The sequence below is a fragment of the Spinacia oleracea genome, chromosome 6, assembly GCF_020520425.1.
Source record: "Spinacia oleracea cultivar Varoflay chromosome 6, BTI_SOV_V1, whole genome shotgun sequence".
NCBI lineage: Eukaryota > Viridiplantae > Streptophyta > Magnoliopsida > Caryophyllales > Amaranthaceae > Spinacia > Spinacia oleracea.
Window position 1 is genome coordinate 120832388 of NC_079492.1, and position 19608 is coordinate 120851995.

Here is a 19608-nt window from a genome sequence, read left to right on the forward strand (position 1 = left end):
CAAAACCAAAATGCATTCCCCTGGAAATGCCGACATCTACTCAAAATTCCATAACAGAAACTTCACTCATTCTAATGCCCTAAGTCTGCGTGGCGGAGACATGGATGTCAAGGGTGGGCCGCCTACCACCCAATTTTGTAAAAAACACGTTTATACCTTATACTCCCTTCGTCTCTATTTGTTTGCCCCATTTTCCATTTCCATCCATCCCTAAAATAACTCTACAGGGTAAAGTTTGAGCAATATCAACTATAGACACAACTCTATCTTGTAAAGTTTTATTAAAACTCTAGAAAATCCGGACTATATATCTTAATAAAACACATTTGTTACATGTGGCGAACAATAAGGACAAAGGTAATATTTATTAGAAAACGTAAATTAATACGGATTAAATAATTGTTTTACCAACATGTCGACACCCCGATCCTGCCCTCCGCCATTGCTGATACCTCATCAATGGTCATTCACAGTTATTTCACCAACCTTAGCTTAGCTCTTAGCAAGCAAACCCTACTCATTGAAATTGCAACACTCTTAGCAAGCAAACCCTACTCATTGAAATTGCAACACGGTCAGAACTCAAAATCATACAAGATTATCATTCCCGGATATCATCAGACATTAGTAATTTACAAATGACATAGTTAAGATCACAACTTCCCAACAGAGATGCTATACAAGAAATGGAGCTCTACTTTTAAAAAGAGCGCCAACCTAAACCTGTTAATTATATTCTGCCAAATTTGTGGCTCTACTTTGACTTAGATCAACATCACCAGCTTACTCTACTTTAAACAACCTCCAATAAACATTCCATTTCTAAGCAAGATGATATTCATGGTACTATCTACGGCTTCAGCATCCGGCCAGAATCCCATAGCACTCTCATAGTCCCAATCTTGACTTCAGCCTGTTCAAATGTGGCGCCTGCTTCTATTGATGGATGGGGAAGCCTCAGAATCCTCTCAGACCTAAGTTCTGTAATATCTACAACACAGGTTCTAGTATCTGACAGATTGCAGTCATGCCATTCACCTTCAACCTGAAATACAGTTCCTTTGGCTATTTCTTTCCCTTGGGTATCAGTAAGTAGAACAGCCTGACCCGCCTCAAAGTTTACACAACTCGAACTTATAGCCGGACCCTCAATTTGCATATTTAATCTGCTTGAACTTTCAGGTCGGGGAATCTCAAGAACTGGGCTCATAGTTATCCCTGAACTGGTTCTCCGGACTGCAGACACCTGGTTGTGGTCCTTGGGTGCAGAGGAAGGAGGCAAGTCCTCATTCTGACTTTCAGGAGAACCCGAAGTAGTATGCATGAGGGACCCAGCTTGTGCGTCAGCTATAGCATTCTCCTCAGACAATGGGTGACCACCGTCCTTGGCTGCTCGCGCAAGCTTCGCTTTCCTGTTATTCAACCTGTTCACCGGAAGCACCATGATAATCAGAATGAAAACTCTAGTCTAGAACCGGGAACAGGGGAAGCAGGGGTGACTTTCTAAAATTGATAACAAGTAGCAAAGGTTGGTTTTTTTGCATAACCATATTCAACTTTTAATGTAGCAGAGTTTACTTTTTTTTTTTTTCCTTTTTTACATGCTTTGGTCAGCCTGGTGAATCTATCATCCGATTTCACATGGAGTAACGGTGGTTATACATATCATCAGATTTGATAGCTTGAACAGTGGTAATGTATGAAGTAACCTATTTTGCAAGAGTTGCAAGGAAGTTGATATTCATATAGTTAAATGGTACACTCCTATCTCATGTCCAATTATTTATTTTATTTCTTTTGAAAATACAAGTTATGTACTCATACGCCTAGGCAGCTAGATTTTGGCTTCAACCAAGAGAGAAACTCAGAAAAGCAAAGGGCCAAGCAAGGAAAAAAAACAGTTTACATTTTTAGTGTATAATTAGGTTCAGACTTCACTCTACGGAGAAGAGACAAGCAGGCATTGATAGGCTAAAAGCACTTTCAAAGCCTAAATTAGAGTAAGTATCCATCATATTGCATATTTTAGCACTCCATGCCTTCTCTCACGGGAATTTACCCCTATCTGAACCAAAAAAAAAGAAAAGTGTACCCATTAATGACGAGTTTGCTTTCTTCACATAAACAGTCTTTGAAGGTGCTATCAGACATCGTATATTTGCTATTTCCAGGAAAAATTTTAAGAAGCAGTTAAGCTTCCACGGAATTTAAGAGTGGAAGCACGCTAGGTGTTAGAACCCAACCTTCATTTACCTGTATTCTCCTTATTTAATACTTTCTAAGATTTAGAAGGTTTTACTATGTTGATGTCAATCCAGTGTCAAGTTTATTGTACATTCAAAATAAGCCTCTTTAGAGGGCGATGATGAATGAATTAAAAATAAAGCCTTCTTGTATTATAGGCATAGATATAGTGCCGCCACTCGTTTTAAAGCTTTCCACACCAGTGAAATTCCCGCAAAATAGAGACCTCGATGAGCATGACAACAAGTTATGTGTTCAATGATGTATTACATGTATATATAACAACGAAAAGGAAAGTTGCCTCACCAATTTTTCAGCTGTGAAGATGTGACTTCAGAACCCTGCAAGGACCACGCGTAAGAATCATAATACGTAAATACTATCTATCTAGGCATTAACACATAGAGACTATTTATCAAGGTAAAATAGCTTCAAACAAATAAAAAAGAACATGGCTAAAATTCTCTTACATGTAAACTTAATCTGTCAGACCATGATTGTAAAGAGGCTGCGTTCTTATGCATATCAGGTTCCTCCTGCAGCCCCCTTTCAATCAACGATATTTGTTTATCGTTCATTATATGTCGTTTACGTTTCCGTACTTGCTTCTCTTCGTGATTCACACTTTCAACCCTCCCATCTTGTTGAACAACTCCAACTATACTTCTATGGAAATGCTCACCTGGTTTTGTATTTTCACCATTACCAACTTGATCAGTCGGATTCTTTCCTCTTGTAGTGCTTGAATCTGATCCACTTGTCTCTTCATGATGAAACTCCTTTTCAGTCTCTACTAAAATTTCAGCTGAATATTTTACAGATTTTCCTTCACATGTCTTCTGATTGTGCATTGCACCATCAGCTTCAGCAGTAACCTCAACTTTAGTGCAAGAATTGTCCACTCCTGGAAAAGCTGAATTTTCTGACATACCTTCTCTCAAGTTAGAGTGTTTGTTCTTGTGATCAAAGTCCACATTTCCTTGAAGAGATGATGGACAGCCTCTTGCAATTTGAAGTTCCTAACAACAATAATTACCACGGTCAAGAATCATGCAGCCAAAGATAGGTCAAGTTTGCAAACCGTTCCACATCACATCAAGGATACACTTTTACCAGTGCTCTATTAACTTCATAATCAACCGGACCAATGAGTGACTGCAGTTGGGTAAAGAAAAGCCTGCAACAGAAACAAAAAAATAAAGCATGGTGAAGAAAATAAAGCATCGTTTAGAATATTCATCTCCACATTGGCATATTGGAACATAGATGAGCCAGGATAAAGCATGGTGAAAAAAATAAAACATAGCAGATTAAGGTTGAAGACTTGTTTGGAATTTTGGATATAGATCAGGAGGAATGATTTAAGAAAATAGAAGCACAAGGAGCAAACACATGTGCACTATACAATGGTTAACCCTGAAGAACCAGGTCTTAAAGTAAGATGCATCTAGAGTTTAGACTTGGGTTCATTCTGCAAAATGGAAGATTTTTTTTCCCCAGGCCATAGTCTTCTGAGTATTGACCAGTAAGCACTAAACATTAACCACCAAATAAAAGTAGCTACACTGTTAAGGTGCTTTCACTTTCATATACAGCAATTTCCATCCAATTCCAGCCAAAAGGATCATTAGTCTTTTTGCTTTGAGTCCTGGCACATTTTGCACATTAGTTTCTGGTTGGACTTCAACCAAGTTCTGTCACAGTTTCTTACGCTAGAACCGATTTTTTTGTTCTTCTAACTCCTATATTTTGTTCACATTGTCTCTACTATATTTAAATGCAAGCGATGCATGCTTCACATTTCAAAACTATATTTAAATGCAAGCGATGCATGCTTCACATTTCAAAACTATATTTAAATGCAAGCGATGCATGCTTCACATTTCAAATAACATGTGCAACAATTCTGATATATTTATATTAAATTTTAAAAAGTACATAAAGAGTAAGGCCATTTTCGGTACTCTAGGTTCACACCAAATTTCTCAACTGTTGGCAATATAGTAATGAAAAATCATCCATAATTTCAAACAAGCATCATGAAGTTGTTCCTTTATGCCTTTTATCAATGAAAATAGCTAAATAAACTTGTGACTGAAGGGAAAATATCACAAGTTCATAGAAATTCCTTGATCTACGCCTCCTTTGGTGGCTTACAATTTATCAGCCTTCTTAAACTAATGTATAACCAAAATATTACTTGTAGAAAAAAGAAAGAAAAAGGGTCTTAAGTCTTAACAAATGGGAGTCATGCTGAGGTAAAAAGGCCATTGAGTGCAAGGCATAGACTTGTGCCTTAACGACACAAGAAGCTCATGTGAAGAAGTTGAGGGTTAAGGGAAAAGAGGCAAGGATAGGAAGGGCAGAAGGGATACAGGACTAAAAGTATCTTCAGACTTCAGATGAGTAGACTCAGAGGAAAGAGGAAGGGATGGAGGGTGAGCAATCTGTTTTTCGTTGTTTTAGAACCTGATTATAGGCAAGGTCAAAGTTGAATTAGAGAAAGACAAAGAGGGAAAGAGTTAATTAGAGAGGCTACAGACAGAGAGGGGGAAGGATAGACACAGGCCCCTAGCAAGGAAATAAATACAGCAGAGAGACAGTATGACACACAAATTCGGTATACAAAAAAAAGACAACACGGAAAAGTGGCACTTAATTTGTCTTTGTACACCTCATCTGAACCTCATGGGAACCCTAGGCCTATGGATCAGCAAGGGCGACTTTACACAATGGTTATTCAGACCTTTATGTCTGATGATCTCTACCTACCATTAGAACTGAAAAACCTCCATTCCTAACCTTTCAGAAGTCATCAAATGGGTTGTTGGGGTCTAAAACAGGTGAGAAAGATAGCGTTCAGAACTTAAGATGAAAAGGTAGAACTGTAAAATAGAGGTAGAAACATTGGTTTTCCTTTCTTTCTTGAACAACACATAGTATTTCTCTAAAATTTCAACGAAGGTAATGCAAATACTTCAGAAAAAGCACCGAGGCTACCCTTTGCAATATGTTACCTCATTTTTGCTGTTCATCATGATGAAAGCACTCTTACATGCAACAACACTAAGAAGGAATCACCATGTTCAAGAGAAAAATCCGTAGGATTAAGATGGATTGTGGGATACCCTCATAAACATCTTGCCATTGATCATCACGACCAACCCCCCTAACCCTAGATTTTTAAGTCCGGATAAACATGAGCTTGATTCTTGCAAGAATAATCAGAATTCAACAGTGACAGAGAAGATGCAAAATTACCTTAAAAGCTGTACATCTTCCTCGTTAAGAGAAGTCGGAATTAAAGATTCTGCATGACCCAACAACGAACCTACACAAACAAGAAATTCATGAATAAGGTATAATTTTTTATTCCACAAACTGAAAGAGGGGGTCAAGAAGTTATACTTACGAAGATTCTTGCAAATAGTGGCAGCTTTTTGAGGTGCAGAACTAAACGCAAATCCATCCTTTGGGTCTTGCCAGTCCATTTTCAGACGTTCAAGAAACTTGTGAAGAAAAAAGTTCCTCTCCTGCTCTGCAGTTTAGGGTGAAATCAAGATTGTTAACTACATAAAACAATGAATAGATGATGATTTCTCAGATGAATCCTTGATGCAAATACGACAAGATTTTGGTCTAGGAAATTAACCTTTGCAAATCTTAGGCACAAAACAATGCAGATTGGATATCACTTTAACCAATAGAGAAGTTCGTTGATGGGCATAAGATGATTGCGCATTGTTGGTTGGAATAAAGTTGGATTCAAAGGATCTTATTGTATCTAGACTTGAAGTTGAGTCCAAAATCAATCCAGCCATAGTAAAAGGCTCATATTCTAATGAAGCATCCTCTTCCTTCAGAGGTAATTCTGATGAACACCAACTAGCCAAAAACTGTTGGTAAGGAGTTGACAAGATTGCTGCCAACACTTCAGCCTGGGGAAAAAAAACGGAAAACCAATACCATAATCAGGGCGCATTGAAAGAAAAAAACATGACAGTGTATGAAGGTAATAGAGAAAAATAGGCACGACAGGAATATATCTATACAAAGTGATTTACAGGACAAGGAAACATGAAGGTATATAGGTGTGAAACATGCATTGTGGAAAATTTGGCCTTTATATTCCTAAAATAACTGTGTAATGATATGTCAAGTATCAGCAAAATCAACTAAGAGTTGAGAAGAAACCATGTGATAAGTGCAATATTAAATAATACGATAAAACAATAAGGCAATGAACAAGAGAGCTTACAAAGTATATTGTAATGTACGATCTAAAATTTGAATCATCAGAGAAGATATCTGTCAGGCGCAATGCATTGAGCTGCAAAAGCCCACTTGGATATGTTTTTCCCGAGTGATTCGCCAGAAGTTTAAGATCTCTGCTGACCATGGTCTTCAGTAATGTAATAACCTAGATCATCACAGTTATCATTAGTACACGTAATCTGTAGATCCTTGGTTCTGAAGGGACAACCAGATTGAATAAAAAAAAAATTCTTGAATGAGGAATTCAACTTCAGAAATGAATAGGAAAAAAAACTTTGTTTGGTTATATCTCCTACTTTTTATGAAGAGGGTAATTTAAGACCTGCGTAATGCACGGATGCTACTAAATTAATTTATTATTATTTATACAGTATACTTTAAAAATGATAAATAATTTGTCTAATTAAACAAAATAAACTTAAATTTTGAGATTTGATATTGGAAATGTGAGATGAATGACATGTGCGATAGCATAGAATCCAAAGTTGTGTAAACAATAAGTTCAAATTAATTAATTTAGCATAGTATGTGTATTTTTTTTTAAAATATGAAGTGTGTTTCCGTATATTTTAGATTGTCGATTAGGTGAACAATTTTAACTCCAAGTTAATGTTCTATAATTCCTTTCAAAAAAAAAAGTTCTATAATTAATAGTGAAGGAGAAAAAGGTAATACTAGAATTCTGTTAAGTTGAAGAAAACATAACCATAAGTACAGAAAAAAGGGCCACATGACCATAGAAAGTGAAAAATTGCAGCATATCACATCTTCAGCTGCTTTTTTTGGCTGTCGTCCTTTCAAACGAAAAAGAAAGACCCCTCAAGAAGCAGTAGGACAATGCCCTCAAGGAAGGGGAGGCAGTTGAATCTAACAACTAAACATCACAACAATTAACATTCTTTTTCATTTTTGAGAGAGAAAGGTGTGTTGTCGACACGACAACAACGAACATAACACCCGTATGATGACAATCTTTTATAAGGAGTAACATAGATGAATAACATGTTTTTTCCTCTTGATACATCTAACAGAACCGTTCAAGTAATACTAACCTCTACTGCAACAGACTTTGCCAGATCCAGGCTTTCTGGTATGCTGGCTACCTCATCCAGATAAGACACACTTTCTGATTCACAAAGATGCAGCAGCTGTAAAATCGAATACTTCTTAAGTCAATTAGTAGCCCACTTAACAATTGCAATCAAATGAAATCCCTCAGTTCTGAAGTTCACTGTTACGATTTTCTGCCATAATTTGATTTGTTTCTTAGTTGAAAACTTGATAATACAATTAAGCTACTCAGCCAAATCATAGATACTATGAACTGCAACAATGAGTCCAAATCGAGAGGACCACATGCAGAAATTTACAAGATTTGGACTTACAATTGATAAAACTCGAGCCTTTAGTCTAGAAATAGCAGCTATCATTTCAAGTGGCTCCTTCAGATATGGCGAGATATTCAACTTCAAGGTGGCTTGAACAAGATGAAGGACTCCTCCTTTCCCACATAATTCCTAGATATATAAGAAAACAAAAAAAATTGTAAGAAAAATAAAAAAGACAGTGGTCCAAAAACTAAAATAAGATAACAATGATCTCCAAAACAATCACTTCCAAATGAAACAACAAATAATAAAGAGGATTACAGATTTCTCAAGACCAAAAGGCACTTAAGGAACAGGAGTATTTTGGTATAACGGTAATCGCTGATGTGCGGTCCTTCTAGATTTTACGGCAATCAGTAGCGAAGCTATCCTCTTATCTCCTTTCTTTTTAAAAAATTCATAACAAGAAGATCCATCGGCCAAATCTCCCAGGTTTCCTTGACTCCCCATATCAATTTTCATAATAGTAATAGAACTTCTTTCCCTTATTCCCCCAAAGCACACATAGATAACCTGCACATGACACGTGATAGGAAGTGAAAACACCAATGGAATCTCCGTTATCCCAAACAATCTATCTGGAGAGAACTTGAGGGCTCATAAAGAAGAAAAAAATGTATCTCTAGTCTCCCAACAATGCTTCAGCAGGATATTTATCCTTCAAATCTACCAACAGGGTTCCACTACATTGTTACCAGTATAACCCAGAAAATCCCTCCCCCGCAACCTCTTAAAAGAGGATCAGTGGACATCTGACCAGGGACTTCTATGTAAAATGTATTACTGTAATGTAAGTCCATTTATGTGATTTTTACATGCATCTCATCAACTTTAAGCTCCTCAAAACTCAGCCTTTCTCCCTTGATCCTCCAACGATCAGACTCGGATTCACTAAACAGGCAAACATCTTGGAAGAGGTACCACAAGCCTTGTCATCCTCCTGACCACTTTGTTTTAGTCGACCCTGATGGCTAGAAGGAGCCCCTGACAACCTTCTTAGAAAGAAAATGGTGGCTGGTTTACCCTTCCAGGAGAAGCCAAGCACAACAAATCTTCCTCTGGAGTTTGATTTGAGCTCATCGAAACTTCCTTTGCTTCTCAAATCTAACCAGCCTGATAAGGACAATTCTAGAACTCACACATTCAGCAAGCCGCAACACAACCACCTGTCCAAATTTCCTCCTTCCCTTTTCTACAAACCGTACAAATTCTCATAGTTGGATTATACAACTGACATATTGAATAATCCACTATCGCCATTAGTAGACTTTGTAGCACCTCTTCAGCTATCGTTTTATCCATTGCACTGAAAGGTTTTCTTCATAAGACCTGACCACCATATTTTTCCCCTCTTACTATTCTTTAATAGCTGGACTGGACTATCATATAAAATCATAAAAACGAGGAACTTAATGAGATCTAAAAGCATGATAAGATGCATTGTGAACAGAATGCAATAGCCCCTTTCAAATGAATATATAAAGTAAAGCAGCTGTCAAGCTCCCTTGTCTCTTGTGTGGAAATCCTAATATGGATCTTGCAGTCTTGCTAATGTGGTTTTGCTTATCAGCAGTCTACTTCTATCATCTTAAAAGCCAGCCACAAATCATATTTAGAAGAAAACAAAAGATAATAAAAGAAGAAGAAAAGGTAATTTTTTTAAAGGAAATAGTGGAAACCTTATTCTTGAGAAGGCGTTCTCGAAAAGACTTATTTTGGCATAATGAATGGAGGAACTGCAAAGAAGCCTCACATTGCTGGAAACAAAAGTGGACTGCTTTTTCAGCTGTTAGACTAGAATTTGTGAACTCATTTTCCTCTGCTGACAGCTTGATCTGAAGGAAGTTGATATTCATGCGGACAGCTCCAAAGGCTGCATCTAAAAATATGTCAACCTGTCAAAGAGAGACTTATTCAGCAATTCATATGTAGATGCAAAACTGTAAACACTAGCTTCAGAACATGCTCTAGGTCTGAAATTTGATTAGCAGTTCATATATACTCCGAGATGCCAAGATTGTGATTGGTATACTTTCCTTCTCCACACACCAAGGGTGGCATTGACGTAAAGGGAGAAGAGATGGTACAGAATTGCAGATAATCAGTAAATTTACCAGAGGAACGGAATAAGAAAGAAAAGCAAAAAAAACTGATACCAGAACAAGCACATAAAAGTTAAAACAGCTAGGGTAAATTATCAGATTAAAAGTAAAAAAAAACAGAATTGACAAATTATAATAATATACCTTAGGGTGTGCCTGGAGAACATAAGTGAGTTCACTCCACTGTGATGAAATGCAAGCGGTCAGTAGATACATACTGCAAGCTACAAGAGCTGAGTAAAGAAGTGGCATAGCACCAGAAAAACTGTATCCCTAGATCATGCAAGAGATGAAGCAGTTTCACATATCAGTTGTATCATCAAATATCTTACTAATAAAAAAATAAAAGAATTCAAAATTGTGCCCTTGTAAACAACTATTCAGTGGTCTCTTTTTTCAAGAAATCTTTGGTTATGCTTATGGAGCATTGCACTAATTGGTTGATAGGCTCTATCACTGAATCAATAGGTACTAAAATAAATAGTAAAATACATACAGAGGGGCGTTGGAGGGAAGGGGGCCACATCACCATCCTAACCATTCAATTCATATCGTATTATTTCACATTTTTCATATTCTACTCCTAATAAAATCCACTAGCTATTTCCCCCCCCCCCCCCCCCCCCTTCCACAGCCAGACAGCCAGTTCAACCAATAATCCCCATTCTGTAGCCCAAAGCGATAGCCTAAAACAATGGGAAGATGGAAAAAAATTAGATTTGGGGGAAAAACATTATCCTTCATTGGATGAAACTCAACCTAACCATCATAAGATTTCATCCTTACCACCATTATTCATGGGCAGTAGGTAGTGGAAATCCACCACAAGGCTCCAAAACAGAGCTCTTGATGGTCGAATTTACCACCAAATGGCCAGGATCTAACACTCCATGAAAATTGGCAACCTCTTGGCAGGGAGAGAACCCATCAGCACTAAGGTGGGCAAGTAAGGGCCACAATAGCATAAATTTATAGTTGCGGAGAAGGAGATCAATGGGGGCAGTGATGGCTCAAAGTCAGCAAGTCGGGAGATAGATAAGTGAGAGTGAAGGGGAAAAGGAGATTTTCATAAAGATGGATGGAATGGAATTTCTTTTTGAATGGAGGAAGTTGTCTTAGCACTTGATGGGTTGATTTCGGCAATAGTGCCTTTTGCCTAATGTTTACCCCTTAGCTTTATGTCATTCACAAGGTGTCTTTGGTCCAAAATTTGTACATGGAAGTTCTTTTTGTAGTTAATGTTCAGGCAGGAATATGCCATTTCAGTAAAGAAACATGTTGACCTGTAAATGTGACAACATTGACAACCAAACAAAATGTCCCTTTGTCTTAAGTCCAGGTGATAATTCGGAACATTGTGGTTCACTGGTTCGTGGAACAAAGATAAGAATAGCAATCACTTACCCTCACCGAATGTTAAGTTATTAGGTTGAATAATCAATTAAGTAGTATTCAACGAAACTCATGAATGTTCATTAATGCTCGTGTTTGACAACCATTTGAGCTGGTTGATAACTCAGACTTTGGTCAAATTAGCTAGATTAGCATCAAAGAGGTGTATGGTGAGCAAGCTTTCCAAATTTTAGCTTGCTTGCAAAACATTTTTGAATTTCAGCCTTTTATATTTCATTTCCATCAGTGCTTTTTTACAAATAAGAAACCCCATATATCTGATGGCTAATACCCCATGTAGTATAACTCTCATGATCAATAATTCCATTATTGCCAACCCCGAGGCAAATATATAATCCACAATGGTCCGTACCATCTTCCTCTCCTATCTCCCTCATCAAATCTATTCCCCGTACATTCCTTGTCTCCTAATATATCATAATCAATAACTCTATTATTGTCAACCCCAAATATATCATCCGCAACCACCATATCATCGAGACACAATTTAGAATCAACCTGCGTGTTTAAAAGTCCACATATGATGCGAGGATAACTCTCAAATTGTGTAAGGGTCTGTTTGTTTCAACATATTTAACTTATTTTGATTTATGTCAGCAAAAACAAGTTCAGATAAGATCAGTTCAGCAAAAATAGGTTTTTAGGACAATTTACACACATAAATAAGTTTTTTTTCAACAAAGATAAGTTCAATTAAGTTTGATAAGTTAATTCCAGTTGAATTTAGTTGAACCAAACAGAGCTTAACACTAACACTGGTTAGATCTTCCATGTCCCACCTCTTTCTTTTTATTTCACTCTTTATCACATCTAACACACCAGGCCCATGACAGTGGCTTCAGGGTGGTTTAAGTCATTGACAAGCATGGCTAGAGACAGAAGGCTTTTTGCTAGGAACGGAAAATATCAATCAGAAGGAGTTGCCACTTGCTTGTAAGTACCCTTTGGCATCACCACAGCGCACAAACTAGTATTAGGAGCGACAAGAGGGAAGGGGGCTGGCATGGAAAGAAAGATGGCTAACGGCTTAGATTTTTCTTTCTTTTTTAATTCAGTTCTTTTTTAAAAATTATTTTTCTGTTGGAATGGGACCACCAAATTCTTAATAACTTCAAAATAATGTAGACCGCAGGTTATACTCGCTCATAATCCAAAACCAGAATTTTGAAAAGATAAAATGTCACGGCTAAGAGTTTTGTTGCAGTTATATGGCCATGATATCGAATTTTCGTAAACATAATTAAGCAAGCTAATAAAGATGGAGAACCTGTTTACAGCAGAGGATAAGTAAATAGAACACCAAATCAAGCAGCTGTTCTGAGACTTTCAGATCGTCGAGCAAAATCTGTAAGATAAAAGAACTGTTAACATAAACAAGGATGAGTGTGCATTCCTGTTCATAAGTTTATATGCCACTTTTGGAGAAAGCTACATTAGAACTTGACCCCAACTGAAACAGATAGAGGAAATAGAGAACAGTACGAGTTCACATATAAGCTGCAATGGAAATGCTGCAAACCCGAAACTATTACCATCTAAATACCACACAGGTTTTAACAACTCACAGTTATTATATATAAAATGATTGACAGGAGTCTGATCCTTTGGCTAGGAAAAAGCAAGATAGCATAATGCTTTCCTAGTTAAAATCTTTTCCACTTTCTCCACTCTTTTTTTCCTTGTGGAAAAACCAAGATGCCAGACTCCCCCTTGCATTTATATTCTCTTTCCTTGAAATTCAGAAAGATAAATGGTGGAAAATCAAAAGAAAACTTATGGAATCAACGCCAGCTAACCACCTAGCAGTACTAGCATCCCTGAAAAGCCATCAAACTCTTGAAATCTTGATACATTCTTTCCTTTCTCTTCAATCTTTGTGAATCAACCGAAACTATAAGCACAAAGCTCATGGTTCTACCAAGCTACCAGCAAGCGAGTTTGTGACCACTTAACACCGAGAAAAGATCGAGTACAGTTGGGATAGGACAATTGGGAAGGGATGGGAGCATACAGAGTACAAAATTAGAAATGGCAAACTTAAAAGAAGGCAGAGGATCTCTATACATGAGACACTCATGCGTAATTTTCTCATATTACATTCCAGTCCATGGTGTAAAATAACCATCAGGGTGTGGAGAGTTGTAACGCTTTTCAAGTTTATCATTGCGATATTCCCCGGCTTGTAAAGGCTTAAAAAACAGAACACATTTTGGCCGGTTCACCTGATTCAACACTGATTTGCCCGAGATAAAGCCAATGCGGAAGATATAGATGGAGGTGATATACAACATGACATTGAATTCGGAAAATGGTGGTTTTACACTGGACAATGAGAAGATCAAATCAAAAAAATTATTGGCAAAAATATCCCAATTTTATAAGAAATTGGAGAAGGGGATTAGAGAACTAACAATAGATTGAAGTCGATGATAGACGAGAGGGAAAGTGATGCAACAGTGTGAAGTCGTGAAAACTTGATGTCAAGGATTGGGTTAATGGAGGTGGATTGAGGAGATATAAGCTATGTTCTCTTCACCTTATTCTTATTGCTTACTAAATCAGACCAGACTAGAAAAAGCAAAAAGCACTCTCAGAAAACATTCAGACGACCAGAAACTAGAAAAATCAAACTAGGCTAGGTGAAGAGAACAAAGCATAAGACGGGAAAAAAAAAAATTGATCTTCCTACTTTATAGTAAATGGCCCACCGATTTAACTACGTTTATCAGATCGTCCAAAAAAATTCAACTAGCATGTGAAATATCACGGGTAAGGTGTCAAAAGGTGGAAAAAAAAAAAGGTGAGGTCCCGAATAGTGAAAATTGCAAAAGGTTAGGTTGCAGTTCACTAGTTGTTATGCTTAACTCAAAGTTTGAAAAGTTATTGATGAATCATGGTTAAGCAAGCAGATATCTTCTTTGGTTGAAGTCCCAAAAGTGGAAGGTGCAAAAGGTTAGGTCTCCAACGTTAGGTTAACTCCTGGACCATAGATATCCCAATTCCTTTTTTTTGGAAATAACAGCTAGCAGATTTACATTATATATCCAAAATGCTGCTCGTAAAAGTAGAAATTATTTTCTAAACTGCTACTTTGTAACAGTAGCTATATTAGGTTCAACCATCTGCATATATAAATACATCATATATGAACATCGGGTACTGTTTTAAGTAAATCTTACATATTACTTTAAAAATTGGATTAGACAATATGAGTAATACGACATAAAGATACTGCGTATGTATACTATTATATAAAACGTGTTTCCTTGCCCATAAGCTTGACATGAGCACCCCTCTATTTCCAATAGTTTATCCTACATGACATGGTAATATTCGCATAGGGCACAGGGCTTGGCAAAGGTTTCTTAACTCTGAAGGAAAAGGAAAATCACATATTTGAGTATAGTGATCTTCCCAGCCAAGACTAAGCAATATATAGCTTAAGAATATAACAGCAACTTTCATAAAAAGTTTGGTGACCTTCACAACAGAACAAATTTTACGGGAACTTCTACGTGTTAAAATTGACCCCCTCCCACAACATTATGGCATATTGGCATTGATAATAACAGTGAAGACACAAAACTTGGGTATTTCATCCTTTTTTTTTAACATGGGGTTTCTTATCCATCAACAAAATGGGAATTCACATATTAGAAAAGTATACAATGATCCTCAAACCCATATGCCCCAATGACAAACAATAACTTGCTAAGTAACTAAAGTCCAAACTTTATATTTTTTTAGTTAAACAGTAGTGATTCATTTTCGATCATTATAACATTTAGTGTGTGGTAAAGGTATTGTAGAAAATGAGATATTATTTGAAAGCAATTCTAAAGGGGGATAAGGGGACAATATTTGCATCACAAACCTTAAAGGCTTCAGTTGCATTATAATGAGAATAACGAAAGGTAAAAAAAAATTCTCTGCTATGTGACAACTCGCTCCTTATATGAACTAAAATGACCCAAAAAAGTTACTCCCCGCGCATTTTAAAAAGAGATACATTTTGACCGGCACATAGTTTTAGGAGAGTGAGTTGAATTTATTAAAATAAGATGAAAGTGGGGTAGTGGGTGAATTGTTTATTATAGTAAAAAGATGATGTGAGTAAGTGTGGGGACTATAAGAAAGAGAGAAATATTAATATAATTGGAAGTGGGGACCAAGACATGTCAAAAAAGGAAAGTGTATCTCTTTTTAAAATATCGTCGTTTAAAGAAAGTGTATCTCTTTTTAAAATACGGAGGGAGTACTACAATTTGTAAACATCAAACATCTTGAAGCATTAAAACATTCTTTTTACACTTCAGCTCTTATACGGCTACGGAGTACATCCTTAAGCCTTTACAATTTGTTGAAACTACAGTTGCAACGTCAATAAGGACTCCAAATGCATGCAAACAAATACAGCCTTCCCACAAAAATAACTATGTAGTACTCCCTCCATCCCAGATAAATATCCCTAATTACTGTAGAACATGTATTAAGAAAGATCATCAATTATGTGCATAAACTTTTTTTGACAAAAATAGTGTCGAAGTAGTTAATCTAAACACATTTAATAATAATTTGAGAATACATAAGCCACTAGACCAAAAGGCCAAAATGATGAAGAAAATGTACACTGAATAACAATTGGGAACATTAGTTGGCACCTCTCAAAATTGGAACATTTACATGGGACAAAAGGAATGTATAGTTTGAAAAGGACATATAGTCCAAACAAGTCACTGACCTGTTCAAGCTTAGGGTGGCGAGAAGATATTTCACATAAAGAATATAGAAGCCTGAGTCCAGATAATAGATATCTCAATGAGGCTTCATCTCTTTGAGAGGACAAAAGCACGGCAGTAAGGTGCAAAGGAAGTAGTCGAACAAGCTTTTCCATGTCAATCTGTGACACAACTGCTTTCAATATTCTCATCCACAAAAGCAATAAAAAAAGTAACAAAAAAAAATAACTTCCTTCCATTTCAAAATGAAGGGCATATAACCTTTTGATATTTCTTTCTTAATGTAAGTCACTTCACAAAACCAATGTGTTACATATCAATGTTGTCCTACTTTTTCTTTTTTATTATACAGTAGAGTTTAATATAAGGGCATAGGAGGCTCCTTAATTTGTACTCTACAACTTCAAATGCTCTGTAATATAAAACCAAGGAAGAATAGTAATTATGATATATGATGAGTAAATAGAAATAACATAGTCAACCCACCTGCAAAGACTTTGCTGTAATGTAGAAGAGGGAGAAGTTTTCAGAGTCCTTTAACAGCTTACTAAGCTCCTGAGAGTTAAATCTCTGCAACTCTTTTACTTCTGTGATCAAGTCAATAGCCTGTCAAAGATGGAAACATCATGGATAAGGGAGAAGAAGAAAGAGAACCACTGAAATACACAACATCCAGAGGCCCAGAATAACATACGACCGTAACTACAGTAAGGAAGATAGACATAGACAGTTCTATAGTAGATACCAGAGAGGTAAGATGTGATAAACATAGGTCAAACAAAAAGCCGAAACAGGACACCCAGCAACAAAAAAAAAAAACCGCAACATAAGCAAAAACAAGAAGCTAATTATCATCAAAGCATTCTTCATCTAAACAGCAGAAGGATAACAGTTGACTACTCTACAGTCCAGTCATCCAAGCAGATTCAGAGTTAAGACATCTTCAGCACCAATTAGAAAGATATAATGAAGGAATACTACTGTATCTTAGCCCAGAGAAACTTATGCAAGCAACTTATCCCACAAATTCCTTTCTGGTAACATTCCATAAGATCAACCTTCTTGTTGTCTCTAGATTTTTTATCAACCCCTTCCACAAAAGAAACCATACGGGAGAATCAAAACTATGAACGTATTGCTTAACTGTTTTGAAACCTTGTCTGGCATTCTATTCTATATAAGCAAACTCCAGGACAACCCAGTCACTCATTTACATAATAGTATAATACATACAAATGGAATTACGAAAAGGTAAAAACAATACAGTAAAAATTTTGCACAAACATGCGGCTTTTAAGTCAGCACGTTGCCGATAAATGCACATAGAATGGAAGATGGTCTCCAAAATATTTTCGCCCATTATTGTTACTTTTGACTGTCATACTATGCTTTCATATCCACTCCTATTTCAAGAAAAAAAATTGTTCAAACTTTTGCAAAATAAGCCTACTTTCATATAAAAATTACTATATGAGGGTCTTCCATAAACAACTTCTCTAATGGTTTTTGACTAGCAGGTTAAGGCCTCTCTATAAACATACATGTGGATCTCTCTCAATCCCTAACCTCTCTAACGGTTTTCCTTGTTGTAAATCTCCAGTTTGTACCCTTACACATAATACATTGCTTGAGATATGTAATTTATGCCGAGAAGGCACGGATATGTAAGTTATAGCTTCATACACTTCAAGAATTAACATTTCTGGTATACTTTGCATGCCTTTTGCAGGTGGGCTAAGTAACAAATATTGGATTGTCTGGCAAACAATAGGAGCTTTGAAAAGTCGTTTCAATTTCTTATCTACAACTAAACTAGAAATACTGCAGCTACAACAAGTGAACCCAAACACCTACATATTCATGTTTCTACACTTTAGATTATTTCCGCTTAAAACCTAAACCAACTTTTTATATAATCAGAAATGAGTCAAACTAAGCACTATAACAATGGTCACATTGCATGCAAAGAATAGGAATTCTGTGTTTAAAATGCTTACCCGAGCAGTACTAGGAGAAGGCTCCGCCATCAAATTCCTCATCTTTGTAAATCAAGAGGCAAAACAGAAAGAAAATTGCCTTCAGAATTGACGGTATGGCTCCTTACTTCGCACAAACCACGAGGCCCACGGAGTAAATACCTTGATGACAGCTTAAGCAAACCCAACTTTCTTAAGCAGACACCAAATCTTCACAGCAGCGCAAGCTGCTCAAATATAACATATTTATTACATACATTAAGCTCAAATTCGGGTCTTTGAATGTCAAAAACTTTGGCAGTATGACCAATGTATATCAATCACTCAAAGAATAAATCATGGCCTCGTGAGTGAACCATTTGCGCAAATTTGAAAGGATAAATAAACATTAAAGATCATCAATCAGACATAAAACAACACCAGAACAAGGACAACCCAAAAAAACCAACAGAATATTATGAACGTTTTAACCAAATTCCAACATTCAATGGCAACCCCACTCCCCAAATCAATGGCTCATTAGTCATTAGTCATTGGAGTCAGAGAAACTCAATCATTAAAAAAAATTAAATTAAAAATTAGCACATAATAGTTTTCCATCACCCAATTGTTAAATTAGCAGGTTATATCAACACCTAACATATAAAATGACACAAATTTTGTCTAATTCACAAAATACATTATCCCAGGCACAATTTGAAAACGCAAATTCCAGACATTCACCCAAAAAGAGTAAACAACTAATTAAAATCAATCAAAAATCAACCAAAAAAACAAATTTAAAATAAAAACTGAAAAATAAAATTGTTTAACTGTAGGTTAGAATATCATCCAAATTCAAATTATTACATTTGAAAACCCAAAACACCCCACAAAACCCATAAAAATCAGAATCAAAATATGAAGAACAAATTAAACAACAACAACGAAAACGATGAAGAGTATTAAAAGGGCGATTTGAGACTAACCAGTCGGGAATTTTGAGCGTGAAATTGCGAGAGAGAGAAAGTTGTTTACATGCTGCTGCTACTACTGGTTGCGCCTAATAATAATAATAAGAATAAAACCAGGAGAGATAAATTGACGTTGTTATTTGCTTGTTTACTTGGATGGTGGTTTTTGAACTTTTGGGTAATGACTATTGAGTAATGACTAATGTGTTAGAACTTTGGTATATACTTCCTCCGTTCTTTTTTAAATGACACAATTATTTAGGCACGTTTGTTAATACATGATTTTAAATGTTAATATCTTTAATTACGGATAAGAAAAAATTATTAAAAGTTGATATTTAAAAAATATTTATTGAGGCGAATCTAATAAGACCCCACACGACTATATTTTTTTTTTCTTAAGTATAAATCACAAAATGAAGTCAAAGGAGCTTGTGTGAATAGTGTCATGTAAATAAGAATGGAGGAAGTATATATAAAGCTGTCAAAAACTGGCCTGACTCGAGAAACCGACCTGT

The 19608-nt window shown here is 36.3% G+C and overlaps 1 protein-coding gene across 3 annotated transcripts; it reads right to left on the reverse strand.

The window, feature by feature from the left end:
* Nucleotides 1-535: 535 nt before the first annotated feature.
* LOC110803964 (nodulin homeobox) lies at nucleotides 536-19262 on the reverse strand. Of its 3 annotated transcripts, XM_022009514.2 has the most exons (17): nucleotides 19106-19262; nucleotides 18159-18364; nucleotides 16648-16767; nucleotides 16164-16322; nucleotides 12690-12767; nucleotides 10154-10282; nucleotides 9587-9802; nucleotides 7905-8036; nucleotides 7572-7667; nucleotides 6503-6664; nucleotides 5897-6182; nucleotides 5657-5782; nucleotides 5506-5575; nucleotides 3358-3421; nucleotides 2715-3263; nucleotides 2551-2585; nucleotides 536-1424 (listed from the first exon to the last, which is right to left on the reverse strand). In XM_022009514.2, the coding sequence occupies exons 2-17, from the start codon at nucleotides 18198-18200 to the stop codon at nucleotides 851-853; spliced, it is 2838 nt and encodes a 945-aa protein (XP_021865206.2). In that variant the 5' UTR covers nucleotides 18201-18364; nucleotides 19106-19262; the 3' UTR covers nucleotides 536-850. The 3 variants fall into 3 exon arrangements, with proteins under 3 accessions (XP_021865206.2, XP_056686894.1, XP_056686895.1); XM_056830916.1 differs by lacking the exons at nucleotides 16648-16767; nucleotides 18159-18364; nucleotides 19106-19262 and having other exon boundaries at nucleotides 12690-12783; nucleotides 16164-16292; XM_056830917.1 differs by lacking the exons at nucleotides 12690-12767; nucleotides 16164-16322; nucleotides 16648-16767; nucleotides 18159-18364; nucleotides 19106-19262 and having other exon boundaries at nucleotides 9587-9786.
* Between the last annotated feature and the right edge of the window lie 346 nt (nucleotides 19263-19608).